The 23,471-nt window shown below is 41.7% G+C and overlaps 1 protein-coding gene across 1 annotated transcript in view; it reads right to left on the reverse strand.

Moving 5' to 3' along the window:
* Positions 1-23,471, reverse strand: part of grik3 (glutamate ionotropic receptor kainate type subunit 3) — a 61,430-nt gene that overhangs the window by 12,130 nt on the left and 25,829 nt on the right. Inside the window, exons 2-10 of the mRNA XM_084710265.1 lie at positions 17,019-17,192; positions 16,528-16,785; positions 16,121-16,302; positions 14,767-14,820; positions 12,137-12,307; positions 10,308-10,451; positions 8,472-8,579; positions 5,576-5,689; positions 2,825-3,028 (exon numbers count right to left, since the gene is read on the reverse strand). Coding sequence (XP_084566391.1) covers positions 2,825-3,028; positions 5,576-5,689; positions 8,472-8,579; positions 10,308-10,451; positions 12,137-12,307; positions 14,767-14,820; positions 16,121-16,302; positions 16,528-16,785; positions 17,019-17,192 — 1,409 coding nt within the window. The remainder of the gene's footprint in view (positions 1-2,824; positions 3,029-5,575; positions 5,690-8,471; positions 8,580-10,307; positions 10,452-12,136; positions 12,308-14,766; positions 14,821-16,120; positions 16,303-16,527; positions 16,786-17,018; positions 17,193-23,471) is intronic.

The following is a 23,471-nucleotide window of genomic DNA, read 5'->3' on the forward strand; positions in this document are numbered from 1 at the left end:
AAGAAAGCTGTACTATAGTACCTGCCTGTCAAATTGACATGCCCCGTCACATTTTACCCTCAGTAAGTGAGAGCTCCTTCGGTACCGATGTAAAACCACTCAGGTCTGCAACCCTCAGATACAGACACCAAGCACACGTGTGCTCCTCAGACTACAAATAAAGCTGCTTTTCATTACAATATCTTGCCGAAGGTTCAAATCCAGTGCACTTTCTCTCTCTGCGGACAATAAGTGTGGCTTGCCTTAACCTTCCACGTGTATCTGTTGAAGAGGAGATTAATTGCCATGACAGCAACAAATGATGTGTTAAGCCCGCTATTAATACTGGCATCACTGCATGATTAATGGGATCATCTATTGTGACTAAATCAAGTTTAACAAGGCCTGTTGCATCATTTAGCGACTGCCTACAATGCCCTTTGGCTTTGTAGTGGGCTTTGTGGATATGCAGAGGAAAATACAGGGCGTTATGCTACATGGCACTAAAGCCCTTTCGCATTTAATTAACCACACCATGAGCTCCACATGCTCATTCAAGAGTTCTTCATTTACAGACAATGGCTAGCCACCACTACAAACACTCCTAGAACACACATGCATGCATGCCAACTCTCTATACAGATATACAATGGCAGACTTGTGGACAGTTCAGCAGTTTCACCCACATTGATCACAGCCACAAAATACACATAACACCATTCCACAGTGGGCATCATTTTTATTCGCTCGAAAAAAGGAAATTGGAGAGAGAAAATAATGAATTATATCTGAAACCTTCACTCCCACACACATTAACGTGCAAACATATTGGACGCTAACAAACGTGTTTGCGCTCACACATACATCTTTGTTTCTGTCATTCCGTATTTGCTTCTTTGTTTGACGTGGACTCAGTGACCTACAAAGATGAATGAAGGGGTATAACTGCTTTTAATAAACCCACACGAGTCCTGCACAGTTAAATAGATGTGCTGGGCCAAAGGCTTTTTGTAATTCAGTAATGAAACTATGATTTATGTGGCCATGTGGGTTGACAAGACGAATATATGGGCTAGTGATTTAACACCACTTTATCAACTAAGAACAACTATGACTGCTTGTTTTTGCTTGTGGTCTTCCTTAGAACCCATTGAGCTAGGTAATCTTTTGACAGAAGTTGTAGCTAGTAAACTCTCTGGTAGTGTTGTAAAGTAACATGGTCACCCGCGTAGCAATGAGGAAGTAATCACATAATTTGTAGGGTTGATAACAAGCTGTCACGGAAATTAAATTGGAGCGATAAATAACTTGGATGGTGTTCATTTGTTTTGTCCTTCAGCACAGAAAACACGACAAAGTGACTCAACTGCCCGTACTAGTACTAATATTAGCAACTAATAATAATAATAATACATTTTATTTATATAGCGCTTTTTATTTTTTCAACTGATGCATAGATATCCTGGTATATGCGATGGGCATGAAAACAAAACTCAAACTTGTGGATCCGTGCTTTAGAGATAAAGCTGTTGTTGATTTACTCATATGGAAAGCCATCCTGGCTCCTCGTTGGTAAATCCCCAGGTCAGTTCTCTCACGCTTTCCCTAAAGTTTACATTTCAGGTCTGCTGACTCAAGATCGGCTTATCTATATAGACAGGAGGGGGAAGAGCACTGAGCCACATAATAGAGCTGGCTAAGGTTCCACAAAGCAATGGTGATGCGGCCTTGGGCCATCGGATAAGGAGCCAAGCCATAATATAGACTGTTAACCCTTTTGAGGTGTTGAAATCAATGCTTGTGCAAAACAAACCTTACCTTTAGTCTATAGACACATAACAGAAAAACAATGTAGGCGGTACAGACACCATAAGTTTGTCCAGAGTTTCTCCCCCAAGAAACACATATACAGTACCACAAAGAGGTTGAAAGTAAAGCGCAAAATACTGGACTGGAAAGAAGTGTTTTAAAACTTCCATCCTACAGTGTGATCCTAGTTTATATCGTTTTTCTTCATATTACATCCCTGTGTTCTATGGGTAACTCGCAAGACGATGCTTTCACTGACATTTGCATACAGATTTTGACACAGAACTGAGAGGTGCTCTATGTTTTTTTCTTGGTTATTAAGGTCTCTGTGTCTGTTTCCAGCATTTTCTGCCCAAATCCATTTGTTCTCCTCAAGGTTACCGCTATCAGGTCTGATCTCACACAAAAGCTTAGGGAAAGATAAAGTGCTTCGGAGATAGTCCACCTTTCCCAACCCTTTCAGCACCTAACCATTGACTCTCCCCATATATGATTCCCTCCTCTAAATGCCACTTAAGCTATTACAACTTTTCAGCCGAGCAAAGCGTTGACTCACAAGGGCCAAGGACACTTTTCAAGGGAAATGGGAGGAACACTTTACAAATGCCAGTAGGACACTCTTCTCAGGAGACATGAAGGGTGCCTCCTAGCCTTTGATGCTTTGGAGCTAACATGAAGTCGGTGGAGTATTCCAAATTTCCAATAAAGTGGCTTTTTTCCCGCTGAGGAAAAAGTTATGAATCCATGTTGCTATTTCGACACTTTGGGAACTCTGTTGCACTTCAGGAGACACATTTCTAATATATACGTTGACAGTCATGATATACTGTAGCTATTACAGGTAGTTTTAGAGTTTTGTTTACAATACCATATATGGAGAAACAATAATGCACACCGTTTAATACAGTGTGTGAACCTAAGGGACAATATGTCTGAAATGGCATATTAACACCAAACAACAGTTGAACCCACTACATATAGGTCATGAACAACGGTTCTGCCTACGGTCAGTTCCAACACCGGCTCACTCACTCACATGTTCCATAAGCTCCCTGATCATGCCGTTCCACTGGCCCTTTTCATCCTGGGAACCGTACTTTCCGTCGGGCACCAGGCGGATTTCGTAGGTGAAGCCCAGGATGTTGGCCAGCTCCTTCAGCAAGTCGATGCAGAATCCCTCAAAGCGGTCGTTGCCCACCAGCGCCCTGTCAGACTTCTTAAGCATGACGTATGGTTCTTCCTGCGCACACACAAAACATCAAATGGCCACCGGTGGCGAGGTCAGCATTTTCATTTCGTTTCCTGCACGAGCACCTAATAGAAGCAAAGTGATGAGAACTGATAAGTCGCTGTTGCGCTTAACAGGGAGTGACAAGGGTTCCGACATTTAATGCCTGGCAATGCAGAACGTTTAAATATGGAAGAGTGCTGAAGTTCCCCCCCCCCCCCCCCCCCATACATGAACAGGATTTTTGCAGGATGATGTACGATATGCATGCACCATTTAGACTGGGAAATGTACACCACTAAAACAAATGTGCGTCTGCTGTCGTTCACATTACAGGTGAATGTTTAAAGTGGTGCATAGGTTTTCACACACACATATATTTCCAACTGGCAGATCTGGACCTTACATGTTGCCCTGGGCTCACGCTGAGTGCAGGTTGGTGTTCTTTATGACCTGGTAGCTGTCGGTCTTTACTGCCCTGTAATATTCTCCCTGGCTGCTCATAATTTGGGTCGTATAAAAGCTTGATTGGGAACAGAATGCCGCAATAAAACCAAGCATGTCTGTTATGTTGTCTTCATCTGTCACTGGTCTCGGTATCTTAGGGAATGGCCTCCGTTGACAGGGACTGAGAGGCTTAACTAGACACTAGCTCAATGTTTTCCTCTTCATGGCGTCTGTCTCGATTTGTCAGCCAGATATTCCTTTGTACCCTACTGTGCATCACAAAACACAGAGACCCACCAATTTATGGGCTATTAACCAATGTATAGCTTCCAATGGGCAGACTCACAATTCATAAACTCAGTTCATAAGCAAAGTTATTGATTCTCTAGTGAAGGTCACCTCTTTTTTGTATTCCCGACACCTCCTTTTTGCCTGACACAATGGCATCAGACAGCTTCGAACGACAATCTGAAAATAACCAGTCGTAACTGCATTTCTCACTCTCCCAGAAAACTGATGTCAACCCGTGTGAGGACGTAGCTGGGCTTACTTTATGGCGGCCAAGAATGAGGTATTACGTTTATTAGCGCAAGGCTGAAATGCTGAAATCTTTTTCGCTGTATTTTTCTTCCTGTGCTATTGCCTTGATGCTGGAGCATCAGAGGGGTGTAAGAATAAACAAATATTTTAAAAGATTTGCTCCGCTATCTTACTCTGTCACTATGTGTTCAAGTCACAATGCCATCTCAGCGATGGCAAGAACTTCTTTAATTGCTCGCCATTCTTATTTGTTGCCAGTTGTCCATAACAAATCAAGTCTTAAGTCATAACCAATGCATATTTGATGAGAATGTGTACAGATAGGAAACTTGTCCAATTAACTTGATCAAAAAGTATTTATGCTGAAGGAGAAAAAAGTAATTACCATCTGTTCTTACACTCTACTTTATTCGTATTCTCCGAGGTTTGGACACAAATCAAAGAGTTAAAACCATCTCCCCGCACACTTGCTCGCAGCATGGGCGTAGATAAGAGAGAGAGGATGGTGCTAGGCCTGGGTCTGCCAGAGACAGGAAAAGGCACTGGAGTGCAAAACTATTAATGTGTGAGAGAGAAACGCATTTCTTTTCTTTTTTTTATCTCTTCTCCAAAAGCAAATGTTATCTCTATAAAAAGTGTCAGACATTTATGCATCGATGAGATCAGTTTGATGCAACGCCATTAAGCTCTGTGAAGGGTTGTATTCGAGTCGGAGCTGTCTTAAAATATGCGTTGTTTTAATGAAGAGTTCACGTCCCAATTTCTAGGAGATTCTGCCTGCGCTCTCCAGTCCCATGCAGTTTCTCTGAAGAATTCATCATTCATCAGTGTTCAGGTGAGCCATTCTGTGTGTGGACCACAACGGCTCATGACTTGACAACAATTATCCATGTTTGGAGGGCGTTCAAAAACACCACCTGTTTCATGGTTCCAATTCTTCTTTTTGTGATGGAAGTTGTTAGGGCCTGTGGTTGGCATCAGAAAGGCACTGATTATATCCCTTCTAGACCTCACTGGGTCCTAATTACAGCCTGGTGGTCCTATCTAGCCTTAATGACTGTGTTTATCATTGTTGATAACTTGTGTGTCTGTCCAGAATAGGCCTAAAGGGGATGTTCATTGTCAGTGCGTCCATGATTGTTCCACAAAAATCCTGATACAACCTTCCAGTGACAAGCTTAAATATAGACAATAGAAAATGATGTGGAGCTGGGGGGGGGGGGGGGGGGGTTCTGTTTATAACACATAAGAGATACAGATCTTCTAAAATTCCAAAGTATATTTACTCTTTTTAATGGATATCCCAAATCTCCATTCAGACTGAGTAGCAGGGGTTATCAGTCACTTAACAATTGTGTTTGTGAGCCAACATGAATGACAGTGTTTGCCTCCAGGATTTCAGGATCAACGGGACTTTTTCAGTATTATATATAGAATAATATAACCAGTACTGATGAATACATCTGGGTAGATATAGAGAGAGTTAGAGCGAGAGACAGGGGTAAAGAGAGTAGGAGAGAGAGAGACAGTCAAGTGTCTTTCATGTGCAGGGTGATCTCAGGCTCGCCCTACCAGGATGGTGGTGATGACTAGAGAGCGGTTGGCCAGAGAGTCTGTGATGTTCATCCCTTTCCGCTTGGGCACCTCTGTGATGTTGAGACCTCCAGACGCACTCCACTTCCCCACCTGCGGAAGATGAAAAGCATGTAGCTAAGTGTTCCATTCCCCCGTGGTGTCTCTTGACCTCTCGGGCTACCCACAAACCATTGCTCCTGCATTAGCGTCCATTGGGAGGCCCACCTGGCAGCATTAGCTGATTGGTTGGGAGACCTCACTGCCACAAGGTCAGATGGATAACAATATGAGAATATGGTCGGACCGGAAGGTTTTCTAAAGGAAGTGAACATGAAGGGCAATTTTAGCAAATTAAATAAACATACAATGCGGAGCTATGTTGACATTTTAATGGCTATGCCTTACAAACACTCTTGACTTGAGTGAACTTTGACTGACTTTGAATGACCTCTTTTGCGTTCTGCAGATTAGATTTGCTACGCATTTACTTTATATATACGCTAATAGTGTTTCCAAAGGGAGCCCATGATTGGTAATTTCTCTTGGTTTGTCATTTGTTTATTATAATAAAACTCAAATCGGTTTGTGGATTAAAACGCTGTTGTGTTCTTTTGCAACTTTCCCTTATCAAACGATTGTATCTGTATCAAACTAAAACCTGAATCTGTCACCTGTCACATTCACCATTGGCCTTGTTCTAAAAATACCAGTACCTTATGAATATCATATCTTATGAATGTTGAAATCAAAAGGAGCACAGCCTCTGTTCCTCTCCCACACTTCAACAGTCACAACTTTCACTCAAAACTGAAGCTGCACTCACGGCAGACACAAAAGGTAATTGATGTAGTTTTGTGAATGCAAGGAAACAAATGATGTATTCGATTGTTAGTGCAACTTGTCTAGTGTCTTGGGTGTGGGTGTGCATTGTGTGTGTCCACAGTAAGAAGTGACAGTGTCCAAAGAAAGCTCAATTTTGTGAAACAATGGTGTTGATTTAGACTCCATATTAATCTCCATAAAGCAACCTCTCCTTTCTGGGGTTGAAAGTCATTTTAAAAATCTGAGCTGTAAAAATAGGAAGTTAGATTAACATCCTTGCGTGATCATCCTGTGGTTATTTTAGGTCTAGGATCTTTGCAGTTGTGTGCCCTTGGATTATAGCAGAACACAAATGGCTACAATTAATTGTGAAAAAAAAATAGCATTGGCTTTCAACAAAGGAATGAAAGGCTGAATTTTACTGGGATAAGTTGAGCCGTGGAGTAATCTGGCTAAGATAAAACCAGAAATCTGAATAAATTGTGAGTTGAGAATAAGAGGAGCCTTCGGGCTAAAAGCTTCTCCCTATTGTAGAGAGACACTCTGGAACATTATCACAAGTAGTCTTGTGGCTGTCGGTAACAATTGACTTCTCCATCTTGAGCTCTCCACCAAACTTCCCTTATCCGTTCTACTCTCCCTCCCTCCCTCCCTCCCTCCCTCCCTCCCTCCCTCCCTCCCTCCCTCCCTCCCTCCCTCCCTCCCTCCCTCCCTCCCTCCCTCCCTCCCTCCCTCCCTCCCTCCCTCCCTCCCTCCCTCCCTCCCTCCCTCCCTCCCTCCCTCCCTCCCTCCCCATCTCTCATTTTCCTTCATAACTACCAAAGTGGTATTTAATATTCATAGGAGCCAGCAGTGAAAGAAGGATCCTTTCAAAGTCACACAAACTCACCACAACTGGCATTAATAACACCTGATGATATTCTTCTGCCAGAGGCAGGGGATCATGTACCATTGTGAAAAGTGTTTTGATTCCATCTTGCGAGACACAGGCAAAGAGGCTTCCAAAGGAGGGGAGCATTGAAAAAAGAAAATGTGTAAATTCCCTCCACTTTGCGCGCCCGCCAATTCCTTCTAATTGTACTCTTTTCACTCAGTCCATTTAAACATGATTAGCCATCTGAGAAATTCAAGTTATTTACATTTAAATCTACAAGGGTGTGTGTTTGGCTTTTGCTTTCTCTCGTTTCTTATTAATATTAATGTCAAGGGAATTTGACACTGAGGAAACCCCTTGTAATTCCGGTACAAGCTCAAACTTGTAGGCTAATATTCAATTAGACTGGATTAGTCTAAACCTCCCTATCTGTACGTGCTTTAACGGTTAAAGCCGATTCCACGGATATAGGGAAAAGGAATCCTATGAATCCATTACAAACTGCTGAAAATGCAACATGGATGAGGAAGGCGGAGCTTGCAAGGCATCACAAACAAATATGAATATTTTTTTTTTGTTATTCCTCCATGACAAACACCAGAATACCAGCCCACAAGCTTTCCTGCTATCCAATATGATACATTAAGTTCCACATTTGCAACTCAGCAACAAAATTTCAGTTTGTATCTTTTGAAGTGAGACATGTTTTTATACCTCATTAGCACCCAAGAGCATTGTGGGGCACCACCTCAAACTACCATTAAGAGAGACTGCAATTAACACCCCAATGTGAACCCTAATCCAATTTGCTTTATGATCCCGTCAATTATACTTATGCTTCAACACTCTATTTGCTTCCTTATGAGGGGGTAAATGTGCTGTCAAATGTGCTTTGTGCATTATTTGTTCCACGTTCCAAGAGCCCCCCAAAAAAAACTTGAATGAAATGTGGAATTTCATTAAGTGCTTGGAAAAGAGGATGATTGCTCAATACTGCAGTGAATATGAACTTGCTTGCAGCAGTATGAGGTGCATCAGCTTTGTTGTTATGTGGGGGGAAACTGTACAGTATTATCGTGCTGCCATGATAACCATGTTACCTACCCAGAAGCCAAAGGTTTGACTGAAACATAGACCTACATATTGTGTCTTTATCCTTAAACCCTTCTGTGTGTAAAATCATAACTTGAGAGTTACCTTTTCCAGACCTTCCTCTTTTAGACTAATTATGTCCAGGTCAAAGTCAGTGCGTAGGCCACTAGTCTTGTTGAATGATAACCGGCCGGTCAAACCTTCCCAGTGGGACTGCAACAGAACAGAAGTCAAGCCCCATTACACAATGTAATATACGTGAATACATTCACACACAGCTACAGTATAACACAGACACACAGTAGGGTCCCAAAATCTGAGACCACTCAAGTCAAGACACTTTGCATTTGTTTTGAATGTAATCTTTTTTTTTCTTCAGAATATCATAATTTCGGAATATCATTATTTTTGCTCCGCTGACAGCATGCATAAGTTTGTGCAAAACCTAATGAACCATGTCCTCCAAGCATCACTGGACACTGTTCCAAATCCGAACTTTTGGACAAATGAGTTAAGTTTTGTAGCAGGGGTGTAAGCCACAAATTTGCTTACATTTGATTGCTGACCGACAACTAGTGTAACTTATTTTAAAATGTTTCTGAATCCTTAAACTTCCTTTTTCCAGGTTTACGTGAAAATATTAAGGGATATTCAATTTGGAAATCCCTGATTTCTCCCTCAGTGGTCTCTCACTTTTGAACCCTGTTAAACATACACACACAAACATACTCATATGCACTCAGACACATATTAACACTCACCAAAAAAACACATACACAACAAACACTAACTTACACACAAAATACACACTGGATGCATTTCCTCTTTAATTACATTTTACATCCCAACGCCTCAGACACATTTCCCCTCCAGACCACAGTGTTAATTAACGACCATCTCCATTGCCTGATTCCCCATGAGGAGGGAAAAAAACACATTATTGTCCTCCGTTATGAACACCCTCCCCCCCTGCCCCTGCCCCCTGCCTTCAACCACCACACACACACACACACACAAACACACACACACACACACCAGGGCCCTCCTACAGCTTATTCAGCTCAGAGATGTCTGTTACTGCTGGCACTGATGGAAACCATGCTCCTTCACTGAAACCCTCTTCTTTCTATTCTTTTTCTTCTCTCCCCTCTCTCTCTCCCCCTTTCTCTCTCTCTCTTTCTTTCCTCTCTCTCCTGTCGCTTCTCTCTCCCCCCCTCTCTCTCTCCCCTCTCTCTATCTCTCTCTTTCTCTCTCTCTCTCTCTCTCTGATGTTTGGTACAGTGCATGCTTGGTGCATGGCACCATGTTATACAGCCTCGATCACACTCCTCTGAATCACCATCACACGCTCCTTTGTCAGATGAAATAAGAGCTGATTATATGTTTTGTACTTTCCAAACAGTCTTACTGTGTAGCAGACTGCACAGACGGGGCGTACCAGTATCCTTTTTCAGAAAAATGGGACACAATGACTCACTGTTTGAGTTGCCATCTGTAAATAGGTTTTGAAAGCAGGGACTTACTCATGTTCAACAATAGTGTTTTGAGATGTATTTAGTGTAAGATTCCGATACAAAAGAAACTTCACCAAGATCCCAACTATTACAACTACTAGACTATTCTAATAGTCGTACAATTCAATACCACAATCAAATTGTACTATTGACTTATTACACTATACTATTATACTGAGATGAGCAACAGTCATTACATTTACATTTAGTCATTTAGCAGACTCTCTTATCCAGAGCAACTTACAGTAAGTACAGGGACATTCCCCCGAGGCAAGTAGGGTGAAGTTCCTTGCCCAAGGACACAACGTAATTTTGCACGGCGTGGGGAATCCAACCGGCAACCTTCTGATTACTAGCCCGATTACCTAACCGCTCAACCACCATGGCTCCCGTCATGAAATCCAATAAAAACACGGTTTCCGATCACCTCTTTTATGTAACCCATGAACTTCCCACCGAAGCGCCAAGGTTTGTGACGATGGCACTGCAGGGAGTTGACCGTCATCTGAGGGGCGTGCTGGTAGGACACGGACACAATGTGGACCGCGTCGTAAGTCAGAGCTGCATCTGTCTGGAATAAAGGGAGGAGATTATTTCAGTTGATGGCTGCAGACTAGGAGGACATATTTTACATCAGATGTGGCTGAGGCGGTGCTTCAAGCGCTAAAGGGACCGTTTTGTCCCAAGATATATTTGTCGCTCCAAGAAGGTAACACAAAATTTGCCATCACTCGCTCTTATCTTCAGTACCTTTTTACATACGGATATGTAGATTTGCAAGTTGAGTAGAAATAAATTGAACTCAGCCTACCTTGAAGCGCATGTCACCTAAATACTTTTTTATAGTGTTATGGGAGCAATTAAAATGGCATGCGGTGCATACCTTCTTTCCACAAAAAACTACCTATCTACTCTGCCATAATGAGACCTTGGAGAGGGTTGTGTGGAAGTGTTTGAACCCAGTCAGAAACAATTATAGATAAACAAATCACAAACATATATCACACTATAATTAAAGGAATCTATGTGTATCTGTGGCTTGATTAACTCACAAATAGGTCATAGGAAGTCGAAATGTTGCCGATGTAGGCCTATGGGTCAGGCCCCAGGCTAGGACAAGCTGGGTTGTGTTTGCGACAAATGAAATATAAAGACTATAAATACATTACATTTACATAATACATACATGCAACAAATAGTCGCAGGACAGTTCAGGCCTCCTCGTTGATGACAGAGTACTACCACTATACTACCACTTACATGTACTACCGTTCATGTTAGGCATAATGCCTGACAAGCTGTCCATTATCAGAAAATAATGGGCAGCTTGTCAGGCATTATGCCTTACATGAACGGGTTCAACACAGTTTTTGGCTAACGGGCACTGCAACTGGCATTTGTTGAACCACAGCAACAAGACTCAGAAACTAGCTACTGCACAAAGAACGATTTCAAAAGAAACAGAAACTGGTACTGACTGCATTTTCTCACTGAGCATTTTATTCCTCGAAATGGTAAAAACTCAAGGATATGTTTCTTGTTGTATGAGGAGGCCATAAAAAGGTAAAACCGTAGGTTGGCTTTATAGCCTATCCATTACCACATAGCGCTAGCTACCTAGCAATAGTCTGGTTTTCAAGTTTCACAGTTAGTTACTATAGCTACCCACATGACAGATTGTCAAATAGTTATTTGATTAAAATAGCTAAATGTCAAAGAGAAAGCACATGCTTTCTGTTTAACTAGAAGAACTAGAAACCAGTCAAGGTCTGAAATGTATAACATGGGCACTGCACTAGGTTATTTGAAATTCACCACAGGTACTGTAAAAGTATCCCTCATTAGTTTCACTCTTATTAGTTTAGAATATCGAGGAACGCTTCATTGAAATATCGGGAAAGGAATTTGTGATGATTGGATTTGCTATATTTTTGGGGGATTATTAGAATACAATACCTCTGCTCTGATGACTACACTGAATAAATTAGATTAGAATTTAGTAGTGTGCACTGCTGAATCTAAGCGCATCTTATTTGGCAGCAGAACAAATATGAGGCTCAACACAATGATTAAGGTGATTATCGCCATTACAAGACAGGCCAATTAGAAATACAAGAGGCTGTAGTAGTTTTAAAGATATCATCGTTTTTCTTCTACGATTACAACCCTATAAAAGTATATCCTCCTATCTTCATGCGCCACATTCATAAGCTCCATCTCTCCACCACCACCGACAAAGTGTAAATAGAAACATACCGTCATAATCCCCTCCAGCAGGCCCGAGTCTGGCTTGAGCGGTATCTGCCTCTCGGTGGACCACTTCTCTACGATGGAGGCCACTTGAGGGTTGTCCACGTTGAGGATGCGGAAGCCGGTCATGTTGACGCCACAGTAGCGGTAGGGCTCCAGGTCGATGGCCATCAGGTCCTTAGAAGGGGATACAGACGGATGGGGGGGTACCTCATTTAGCCGGCTGGGATTGGGCCTTATTGTTCCGGTAAGAGAATCATCTGCAGCTTTTGTCCTCACATGAAAAGCTGGATGATGGAGCCCGGTGGTAAAAAAGAAGATGTATTAAGGCTACATAAAAGAGCGGACGGGATGATTCGGGGCTTTGAGCTGTGTGAGCACAAGGGGATAAGGTTTAGGTGTGTGCCTCACTATGGAACTGATACGGTTGGTCTTGGTTTCTATATGCGTTTTCCCTCCCCGCTATTAACATTCACAGACGTCATCCTGGTATTGGATGGGTTGTGTAGACTGAAACAAGCCTCTTATGCTTGCAAACACTACTCAGTTAGATTGATGACCCAAAGTGGCATTACAGAACTCTCTCAACATGATGGCTTGCAGTACACTGTAGCTGTTGTTGTCAGATTAAATCCTAAAACAGGGCTCATTTAAAATGTGTCCTTAGTAAACAAACCCAACCCTGTTCATTCGCAACATTAAAAGGGTAAAACGACAATCTGCTGGAGCAAATTAATAATACAGAATCTACAATCCCTCTGCAACCTATAAGCAAACTGATTTAATCAGAGCAAGTGTAATTTTAATGGCAACCAACTCTGGCTCAAGTGTGAAGCCACATTTCAACACGTATCTTGTTGAAACGGGCCGGAAGGGGCCTAGAAAAGACACTTAGGAGGAACATAATAGATATTTCATTAGCACCCTGTGGGGTTTGGAGGAGCGTGTAAGACATAACGCGGAAGAACGGTTGCCTGCAGATACAAAATTTCTCTTTTACCCCCCAACCCCCCTCTCCGCCATCACGGCGTGCGTACTGCAGGTTTACCCAGCACTCCATTTCCTTGATGGAAGACAAGAGGAGGTCCCTTCCATACTAAATGGAGTTTATGAAGTTCCCTGCCAATTTAAAACAAGTTGTAGTGTATAAACTCTAAATGTAGACTGTTTTTAAGATACATTAGATATTAAAACCAGAATTCTGTCACTATATACAAGTAAAACAACATTAAATGCATGGCCCACCCATTCATGAGATTAAAATCATAACTAAGATAAACAGGTTTCAACATTCAATAAATACTGTACGTGTCCTGGCTTCTGAAATCCCCTTTGTTTCCACAGCCTAGCTTTAAACATGGACAAGGCAGATGGAGCCAGCTTAACATTAGCCTACTTATGTAATTAAAATGGAGACTCCAGCCCTAAAAATATGCAACTTCACACTGTTGTGTTATGAACAAAGAGGGAACACAGAGGTTCAGGGAGGTAGCTGACAATAGAGTTCTCCAGCAAAGTTCTTGAAGATAACCTTGTAGGGTTGAAAGGCTTGCACCATGACAGACTCATTTCTGTGGACAAGGCAGCCTATTACCCCCTACTACTCCAATGTTGCCTCTTCGCGCTCTAATAAGTTGGCTTCTCGGTCACCCCCCGAGATGATAAAAGATGAGCCCTATCGCAGAATGTCATCAACGGTGAATTCTGTTGCCAAACATGTCATGCATGTATTCATTAGATCAAGTCAATCGGGCTCGCCATGTACAGTATAATCTTTATAATAGTGTGTCCATCAAAATGACAGTATGATAGTTTTATACGTATCCCACAGTCAGGTTCAGGGACAATATTCAACAGTAAAAAAAAAAAAAAGGGATATATAGAACATCTCTCTGAAAGCCGATGATTTGAGACGCGTCTGAACATCATTAAGAGATGATAATACAAAATATGTGGTAGACAAGATGATATTCAGTATCATTAGTGTGTTAACTTGCTCAAAGACCTGCAGCTCCATATGTTTTCAGCCTAATGCTTTTTGGCAACAGAGAAAGCTTGAGGTCCTTCACCATGAAAGCTTCGGTTGTGGTACACAAACAGTGACGTGTGGCAGAACAATGGCATTTCCACGCTGTTGAGTGTGAAAGATGACACACGTCACGCTTGGCCCCGTACGTCATATCACATTATCACAACAGAGTGGCCAAGTCCATCATGCCAGAGACTAGTGTGTGTTGGTGTGTGTGAGAGAGAGAGAGAGAGAGAGAGAGAGAGAGAGAGAGAGAGACAGAGAGAGACTGAGAAAGACAGTTTGCATAAGGGAGAAAGCAGCAATGGAGTATCTGTCTTGGCATTTCTGCCTCTACTACACTGAAGTGACATTCACTATTGACTTCCAATCTGTTGCCTTTGTATTGCCTCCTCAAAGACTTCAGTTGACTTTAACAGAGAGGGAAGTGTTTGCAGCAGAATACTGAAGACTCCATTATGGTGCCAGTTTGTCAAACAGAATTGATATTATGGACCAGATCCAAACCCCATTGGCAATTAAACAGCATTCATCAAAAACCCGGGCGGAGAGCGGAGAGATGAGAACAAACGAGACTCAATTTGCATTAACAAGCAAGGGACATTACCAGAGTGGTGAAGATATAGTGGTAGTACTCTGTCATCATCCCCATGGTTTGGGCCTGCAAAAGAAAGAGAGGTAGATAGATAGGGGGAGGAAAAGTGGGGGGAGAGAGGGATGGAAAGACAGGACAAAGATAATGGTCACTTGGTCACGTCGGGCTGATTTGCAATAATACCATCAAAACAAACACAATAGAACACAACTCAAAGCAATCTGTGAATACATTCACAAAAAAATGTGTCATCCTGTATGTTGAAAAGTATATTCACTATTTGATGCTCGCCATTCGGGTGAGGTTTATGACAGTTGCAAATGATGACCTCACAAGTGCATTTTAACATTTAAATCAGAAATAAAAGTTTTGAAAGCGCCAGAGGCTGTTTTTAATGTCATACATTCAAACGGCTTTAAATAGCTCATCACATGACTTTATCCCAAGGGAGAAGGGGCCTTCAATCAATAGAGATCCGTAATCTTGTTTCTTTTATCTCAGCCGCCCCCCCACCCCGCCACTTGTTTCACTCAATCTACATTCAAATGCTTTATTTTCCCATGGCTGCAGCCTTGCTCTTTAATTGTACCATCTGTTGTGAAGAATACCCAAGGTTACTTAAATATGTTTCTGCGCTTTACAAAGGCAAAGCCATTTCTCCATCTGCCAATGGTAAAGAGGGTACATGACATTAAAACAACCTCTTCTATATTCTTTAGGAGAATCATTCTCTTAATGGCATCTTAATATTAGTGGTTGTGCACGATGGCCTATATCTTTACATCGTTTTTTTATATTTGGATTTAGGGCCCCTAAATTTATTTCTTCTCCATCAACCTGATTTTGAAAACCTTCCATCTACCCCCTGGTTCCACACTGATAGTGCCACTTAAAGAAACGAGACTAAATGCCACAGGGATGGAACCACTGCAAAAGAGGTCAGTGCTTTTAAGAGGCACCTGGGACATGGCTTCCAGACTGTTATAGACAGAAGGTCTGCTTGTCCTGCTGTGTTTTCACATTCTTTCTCTTTTACCTGGAGGGTTCAGGTGAGACCGTCAGTTTGAAGAGAGAACCAGAACAGGCCCAGACTTATACCATTTTCAAAATTAGATTAAACAAACGGAAAGAAGGTTTGAACGTTTTGTTGCCCAGGGTTAACATATAAATTGCCATTTGTTACCAGTTCAGGGAAATTAGCTCTGTAGCTTAAATGATATAGCCTACAATTAACTTTGTAAAATCTTAACATGTTTGTTTATCGGGGCCCTTCGTTTGTTTATATGGCACTTCGCAGCCAGTATGAGCCAGCCTGCTTAAGACAGCTGTGTGAAGCTGCACAGCAAATACAGTTGGATTATTTCACCTGTTTGAGAATCTGGGCAGCCATTGCGTGGTTGCAGTCGAAAATGATGCGGAACTCCCTGCCTCTCTTCATCTCCTTCAGAAGGGGTCTGGTGTCAGTGGTGTCCAGAGGAAGCTGGCGAATCTTTAGCCGGATGTTGTACCTGGAGGGGGCCATTATCAGTTCCTGTAGTCTAATAAGACCTTTAGGAGACAAACAGCAGAAAAACTCTCACAGGGACGGCATCAGACAGGTTAAACAAACAGAAAAGTGGAAAACCCAATTCAGTATTTCACTAGCATTACATTGTACAAGGTATATTAAATCATGCTATGTTCGTTTATTTGTTCTATCAAATATACCTTTGCGGCCTAAATGGACATTAATTCATATTTTAGAAAATGTTCTGGCTATGTGCTAGGACTCACCTGTGCTGTCGTCATATACAACAGTGGCTGTTTTCCATTTAAGGAACTGCACAAGGTCCAGAATGGCGTAGCTTAGAGAAGAATAATCCGGGTAGAGGTTGGCATAAAAGGTGTCCCTGTTGTCCATTGGGTGATGTTTCCAACGCACTTGAATGTGTGGCACTTCCAATGCATTACAGATGGACTGGACTGCATTTGAAGATGAGCTATGAGATGGTCCAAATATTGCCACTACACCTAATGACAGTTGGTCACAAGCTAGGATGGGGAAGAGAGTGATTGTTATCATGCAATTTTCATCAAAATGTTTATTAAAAAAAAAAAATACAGTCTTTTTAATATTATATGATATCCCATATAATTGTTTAAAGTGCCCTTTTCTCCACTTAAATATTAGCATTTGATGGGCAATTTACTTATTGGTTCTAAAGCCAAAGGTTACTTTACGACCACGTGTTGCCCTTGCTTCCTCTCACAGCTCGGTCACTCACCTTTTCTTGATGCCTCAAAACTGTCGTAGATATTAATCCTCTGTATGTCGTACGTTAGGGTTGTGTTTGGCAACAAAGTCCTGTTTCTGTTGATGTTATTGACAGCAAATTTAAAGGCAAGCTCCTCAGAACTGACAAATGGAACCGGTCCTTCAGTTTGTTCGAAAATCCCCCCTGCAAAAACAAAGGAGAAAGTTGCCTTAGCAACTACACAAACTATTTTCTTACTTGGTTTTTCTGGCTGTCCAACCACAGTGAAAATAAATGTAGGGTTTTTACTCTAAAAACTGTCTGCAAATGTGAATTGTGTGTATTAGGTCTGGCATTACATTTGCTCTCCAAATACAGAGAGCCTCACTCCCACTTTTAGGAAAGGCTGTGAAAACCAACATCGGCTTTGAAGTCTGTAGCAGTAATGGAACCGGGGAGAGGGGAAAAAGAAAACGGCTCCATCAAAACAAGAGCGTAAACTCTCTTCCACCCATTAGGGTAACCTTTCATTTTTCCTTAAAACAAGACTGGTAGAAAAGTAGGGCTCAAAACTAGTAGGAGCTTTCAGGTATAGCATGAACTATTGAATTAAATCAATAAAACTCATAAGATACATAAAGTAATAGGTACAGTGGAGGACTAACAGCCTAACAAGTAATATAAATACAGGTCATGGACAACAACTGAAGGTGTGGTGGTAAGTTAGAAAAAAGTCATGACAGCTTGGAGACGTATGGGAGAGCCAAGAGACCAGTATACAGTAGGATCTCAAACTAAGCAAAAAAGAAGGAAGCTCCAATCGATACACGTTGCAATCAATATTTCAGTGTTTGCCTGAAGATGGCATAGTAACAGAGGGCAGAGAGGTCAGGAGAAGCAGCACCTGGCTCCCACTGATGCCTCCTAGCCAGAGCGTGTGAATGGTCAACAGCACAGAGCTGTCTTACTGCAGGGTGAACAACCAGGAAGCCAAGCAAGCATTTCAGTATTTATGACCCAAGGCCCCTTGGATCGGGAGAGTATGCGATGCATAAACTGCCTGGTACAAGACACTGCAGCATTAAATGAATCCTTCCGTTTCATGAGGAAAGCTCATTACAGTACATTAAGTAATTGCTGGAGTATATATAGTAATTTGACTGTTAAGAGGATAACATGTGCATTTCTCTAAAGCACTTTAACAAATTTAATAAACAGGGGGAACCTGTTCCTTGGGTGGAAAATCCCCAGGCTAATTTGCATCGCCATTTTCAGAAGCCTGCCATAAGCACAATGGTAACGCTTAATGTGCTAGGAATCCTCAGACTTGCATCAAATAATGAGGAATAAGTGATTCATTTTTTGCACCACAAAATCCACAGTGTGATGGCGTATAACTATTGAACTAATTCACACTTAAAGAACCACTCCTTGTTCTAAAAAAGGATGCTACTCATTACAAAAATATAAGGCAAATCAAGATTAACTTCAAGTTTGGAATTTTTGTCTCGTGAATGTCGGTCGATAGACTAAAAGACAGATTTTTTTAATTGCATAGTCTACTTCGCTAAGGCCTTTAATTAATCTCTAGAGTAGTAGCCTCGTTCACAAATCAGCCAATAATTGCAGCAGACGGTTTTTATCATTTGGCTCTCTGTGAGCATTTGTGGATTCAGCTGTTGTTAAAAGCTACAATAGTTAACGCTAAACAGAATGAATTCACTGCCTGAGGGGGAATAGCTGAGACAATTTAATCTTAATATTAAAAAGGGGGGGGGGGGGGGGGCTTCCCACAATACCAACCGTCAGCAGTCCCAGCTAGACCATATTCAGTCCAGGATGTGAGAGGGTTAGTGATTGGCTCAGAGATAGACCATATTCAGTCCAGGATGTGAGAGGGTTAGTGATTGGCTCAGAGATAGACCATATTCAGTCCAGGATGTGAGAGGGTTAGTGATTGGCTCAGAGATAGACCATATTCAGTCCAGGATGTGAGAGGGTTACAAACCTGTGTTAGGTATGGGATGTGGTGAGACATGGGGCACTGATATAAAATTGTATTTACTATTATTTCTTTCTGTCATACATGCAGGCATGCACACGTGAGGGAAAGTGTCTGTTTGCCCTTTGCGCATTATTTCATTTTCTTCTTCTTCTGCAAGCTTTTGCTGACTGAGTGTCTCAGCTCCTCTCAAGATGATTCTGTTTCAGAATCAGAATCAGAAAGGGATTTTTTCGCCATGAAAGTTTGCACAGACAAGGAATTTGCTTTGGCAGGAAGGTGCATACAATAAACATATAGGAATCTTAAATTTAAATATGTGGTATATACTATACTAAGGGATACATAAACTAACAATACTAAGTAGAATACAATTTAAATTAAATATAAAATAAAAGTTGTAGTAATTTACAATATAAAATACAAATATTACAGAAGATACAGTATTGTAATGTAGTGCAAAATGCAAATAGTTTTAAGACATTAAGTCATTAAAGTCAGTGTAAACTCTTGCTCTTGTTGAGGAGGCCAACAGCGGAGGGGAAGAAACTGTTTGTGTGGCGTGAGGTTTTGGTCCTGATGGACCGCAGCCTTCTACGTGAAGGCAGTGTTCCACTGTACGCTCAACGCTTGTTTTTTGGTGTATCAAAATCTCGGTGACGTGTTTTCCCTCCCTCTTGAGAGTAAGTTGGTGTTAGTTAATTATGTTAATAAGGTGTTATTTATCATAACACATCCCAAGTACGTAACAGTGAGAAACTGATCTTATTAGAAGACTGAAAAAGTCAAGCTGAAAAAGCAAAGCAATCCATGCTATGCTGGTCCCTGTGAAAAACTGCCCTCTATTGTACCATACAGTATGCTTGTTCTCACACTAACCATAGCCAAGCAGACCAGTGCCAGATCCCTACCAATGAGACGATTTCATTATGCTCTTAGATACATGTGCGCTTACCCACTGCATTTTGGAGAGTACTCTTTTGTACTCGCTTTCTGGGAGTATTCCCAACATGTCTGTGAATAGCTTCCCCTCTCTCTGGATGTTGCAAAAGCACTCTGCCCCACAATGAGAGAAAAAAAGATGTCGGCAAACTAAAACCTGTACGAAGTGCTTGCTAAACACTTTGAACTTTTGAAAGAGAAACCAGTGTCAGACTCGATATGTTCCTCATTACAGTAGTTGCAAAGGACAACGTAAAGTACAACGCAATGCAAATGTTTGATGTGACTGCTGTAGAACACCTGATTAATTGAATAGCGTGCACTTGAGAAATATAAAAATGCTAAAACACCATCAGATTCTTTTCAATTAAGGTGACTCTTTGAAATGGAAGGTGCTATCTTATTGTTGACTTTCCAAGGCACATACAGTGCATTACTTTCTGCTTGACTTGCTAGAATTGAATAAAAGCATCCATTCATCATTCAAGAGCAAAAGTTTTATATGCCTTGATGATACATCCTGTACCTCTATTAAAACCACTTATGGCATCTACTGTAGAAAACTACTGTAAATACAGAATTGGCCAACATCCTTACAGTGACGTGCAAGATGACAACAATTGTATCTTGTACAGACATCTTACACTAAATACAAATGCTGTTTTGGCAAATATACCTTTCCACCAACATGAAACTAGTTCTGGTTCTGAGGTGTTAATGCTGGTTTCCAGTTGGTTCAACTTGCAAACCTTCTAATGTCCAATCCGGCAATTAAACTGTGTTGGTCGATACATGGTTTTGGTCAGTAGATCATTATTTTAATGTCATGCAAGTTCAGGGTTTCCTGCAGCACTTTGCAGCTAAGGCGGCCGCCTAAGCAACACACGCCTGCTGCCTTAACTACGTAGTCAAAACAAAAAAAGATCCACTGTGTTACTCTGTCATGTTTGCTCCCTTTAATTCCAAACAGTGACCAATGCCAATCTCCCTTCTATGCAGAACACATTGGTCTAACTAGCCCCCCCCCCACCCCCCAACCCCCCGGTCTGACGGCAAACCCCACCCTACCACCTTAACTAACACATTTTCTGTGGGAAACCCTGAAGTTGGTTAGTCACTGATACTGAAAGAGATGATGATAAACATGATGTACTGAACTCACTTCTGTTTGCAGATGTGGAATTTTCCCCACTATCGTATGTCCTTCAAATTCTGAAATCGAGCTGGACGTGACACAGACTGTAATGCACTGTAACAGTACTCAAACAAATGTGCTGTTATTGGGCAAAGCTTTCACAAAGCCTAATATATTATCATATAAATTACATTTAGCCATATAATGTTTAGGTTCATAATGAGAACGGGTCTTTTGATGATGTTACGCACCCCTCTAACTCACCGTCTAATATCGCATATACATCCAACTCCATCAAAGCTTCTAGCCATTCCTATTTGTTTGATATGATTAGCAATACTCATGCAACCCTATAATGTTGTGATATCTCCCTCATCCAAGGACTGTCAGGTAACAACACATTTGTAAAATCTAATTTAATGCTCAAGTGGTTCTGCTTCTGCAATTTATCGCAGCTATCGCGCTCTCTTTCCCTCCACCTCTTTCCCCCCCTTCCTCCCTTCCTCTCCTCTCAGCTTAGCCTGGTGTTTTGATCTCATTATCATTCTCAAACATTCACACTGGATAATCTGTCAGGGTGGGAGTTTTGCGGTCTGTGTCACACGGGCATCCCTTGTTATGATAATGGGGCGAGGGGTGCGCTCGCTATCAGCACACCTGAAAAATACCTTCTTTTTTTTTGTTTGTTTTTTACTTTTTATAAGAATGAGAAGTGTCTACTATTTCACTGCATGTAAATAGTTATGGCCTATTTACCTTGCTTGACAGCAGAGGCCAATAATGTTTGTGGGATGGTTCATGGTATATGTGACAAGAACTTGAGGACTACCCAGGGGAAAATGAATTGATTGCAGTATCTAAGAGGGTGGGAGTGGGGGAGACACAGTTGCCCTTTAAAACAATCTGAAATCCCTGCCCAGAAACACGACACAATGTGCTGCACACCTCCAATGGACAATCCACTTACACAATGCAAAGGAGGAAAAAAAACTCCCCCATTTCAGATCCATTGTTAGTACAGATGTGCCAAAACTCACCTCCAGGCTTGCTCTGCCAAATCCAATACAAGAGACAGAGACAATGAAAACTAAAGCCAGGTGGATAGAGGCCCAGATCTGTCCCAACCCTCCCCACCAACCCCCTCCACACAAACCCCCTCCTCCTCCTCCTCCCACCCCCCAGTCCGCCACCCTTCTTTGTCCGCATTCAGAGGTAGAGGTAGAACCAAACCTGCAACCCTGGCATCTTGTCACATCATGACACAAAGGTGGCTCGCAGCAGGACAAAAAAACCCTTGTTCACCAGCAGCAGCAGCTGGAGACTGTTGCTCCTAAGAGGTGTAAATAATGGTCTCTGTCTCCAATGCCATTCTCCTTGTGTGGGACGACACAGGAGGGTGGCTGCTGAGACAGACCGACTCTTTATGCAGGCCGACCACATCTGTGGTTGCAGCGATAGGTCGTTTATTAGACAATACACATGAGCCTGATATTCTGTTTGTCACCTTAACGCATGACGTCATTCAAACATCAAAATGCCTGAAGGCAAAAAGATTTTGCTCGGTGATGATCAGAGCTTTGAGTATTTAGTATTTGGGCCTTGAAATTGAATCGATTAAAAACAATGGTAATTTCCACAAAAATTGTGTTTTGGTTATCCCTGTGTGCGATGTTCAACAACTGACCAGACTCATTTTATGAGGTTATTTGTGAGTTATAAACTAACTGTAACACTGAGGTGGAAAGTAATAGCCCTTTACTGCAGAACTGCCAAGACTATGGTTTTATGTGCATATTCTGTGCCATGGGTCAATCAGTTGCTCTGGGGCACAATTTTCATTATCGGTACTTGAAAGGGCCCTTTAATTCTGATGTCAGAAACCTGTTTAGGTGGGTATGGACATATCCTGGGGGTAACCTCCCTGATGAAAATGGGCTCTAAAACAGATCAAAAAGTTTGATGACTACCTACGAGTCGCAATGACTTGGGTTTAGTGCAATTGACATTGATTTTACAACTAAGGATGCAATTAATATCTGAGCTTGTGTTTAGCCTGTGGATAGCACTTTGGTCTTCATACTATGGATGGAGCTGCATTGTTTATGGTGGGCCAAATTATTACAAGACACATTGAGTTTAAAAGGGGGTTCCTACCCCATAGATGAACATCAAACTCTCAAACAGCACCATTATCCTCACCCTTGGACTTGATCTGAAAATACTGTATTTTGCCAAAGGGTGATGAAAAGAAAGTAGAAGTAACTTTTTAAATGATTTCTTGAGCTTGAATTGCAAGATTGAAAAGCTCAAAACATGAAGTGTTTGTTATAAAGACATTAAAACATGTTACCTGGAGATGGTAAGAAAATAGCAACTATTGCTGGCAACAGTTTGTGGACAATAG

Source organism: Hypomesus nipponensis, chromosome 2 (genome assembly GCF_054491055.1).
Source record: "Hypomesus nipponensis isolate SF chromosome 2, ASM5449105v1, whole genome shotgun sequence".
NCBI lineage: Eukaryota > Metazoa > Chordata > Actinopteri > Osmeriformes > Osmeridae > Hypomesus > Hypomesus nipponensis.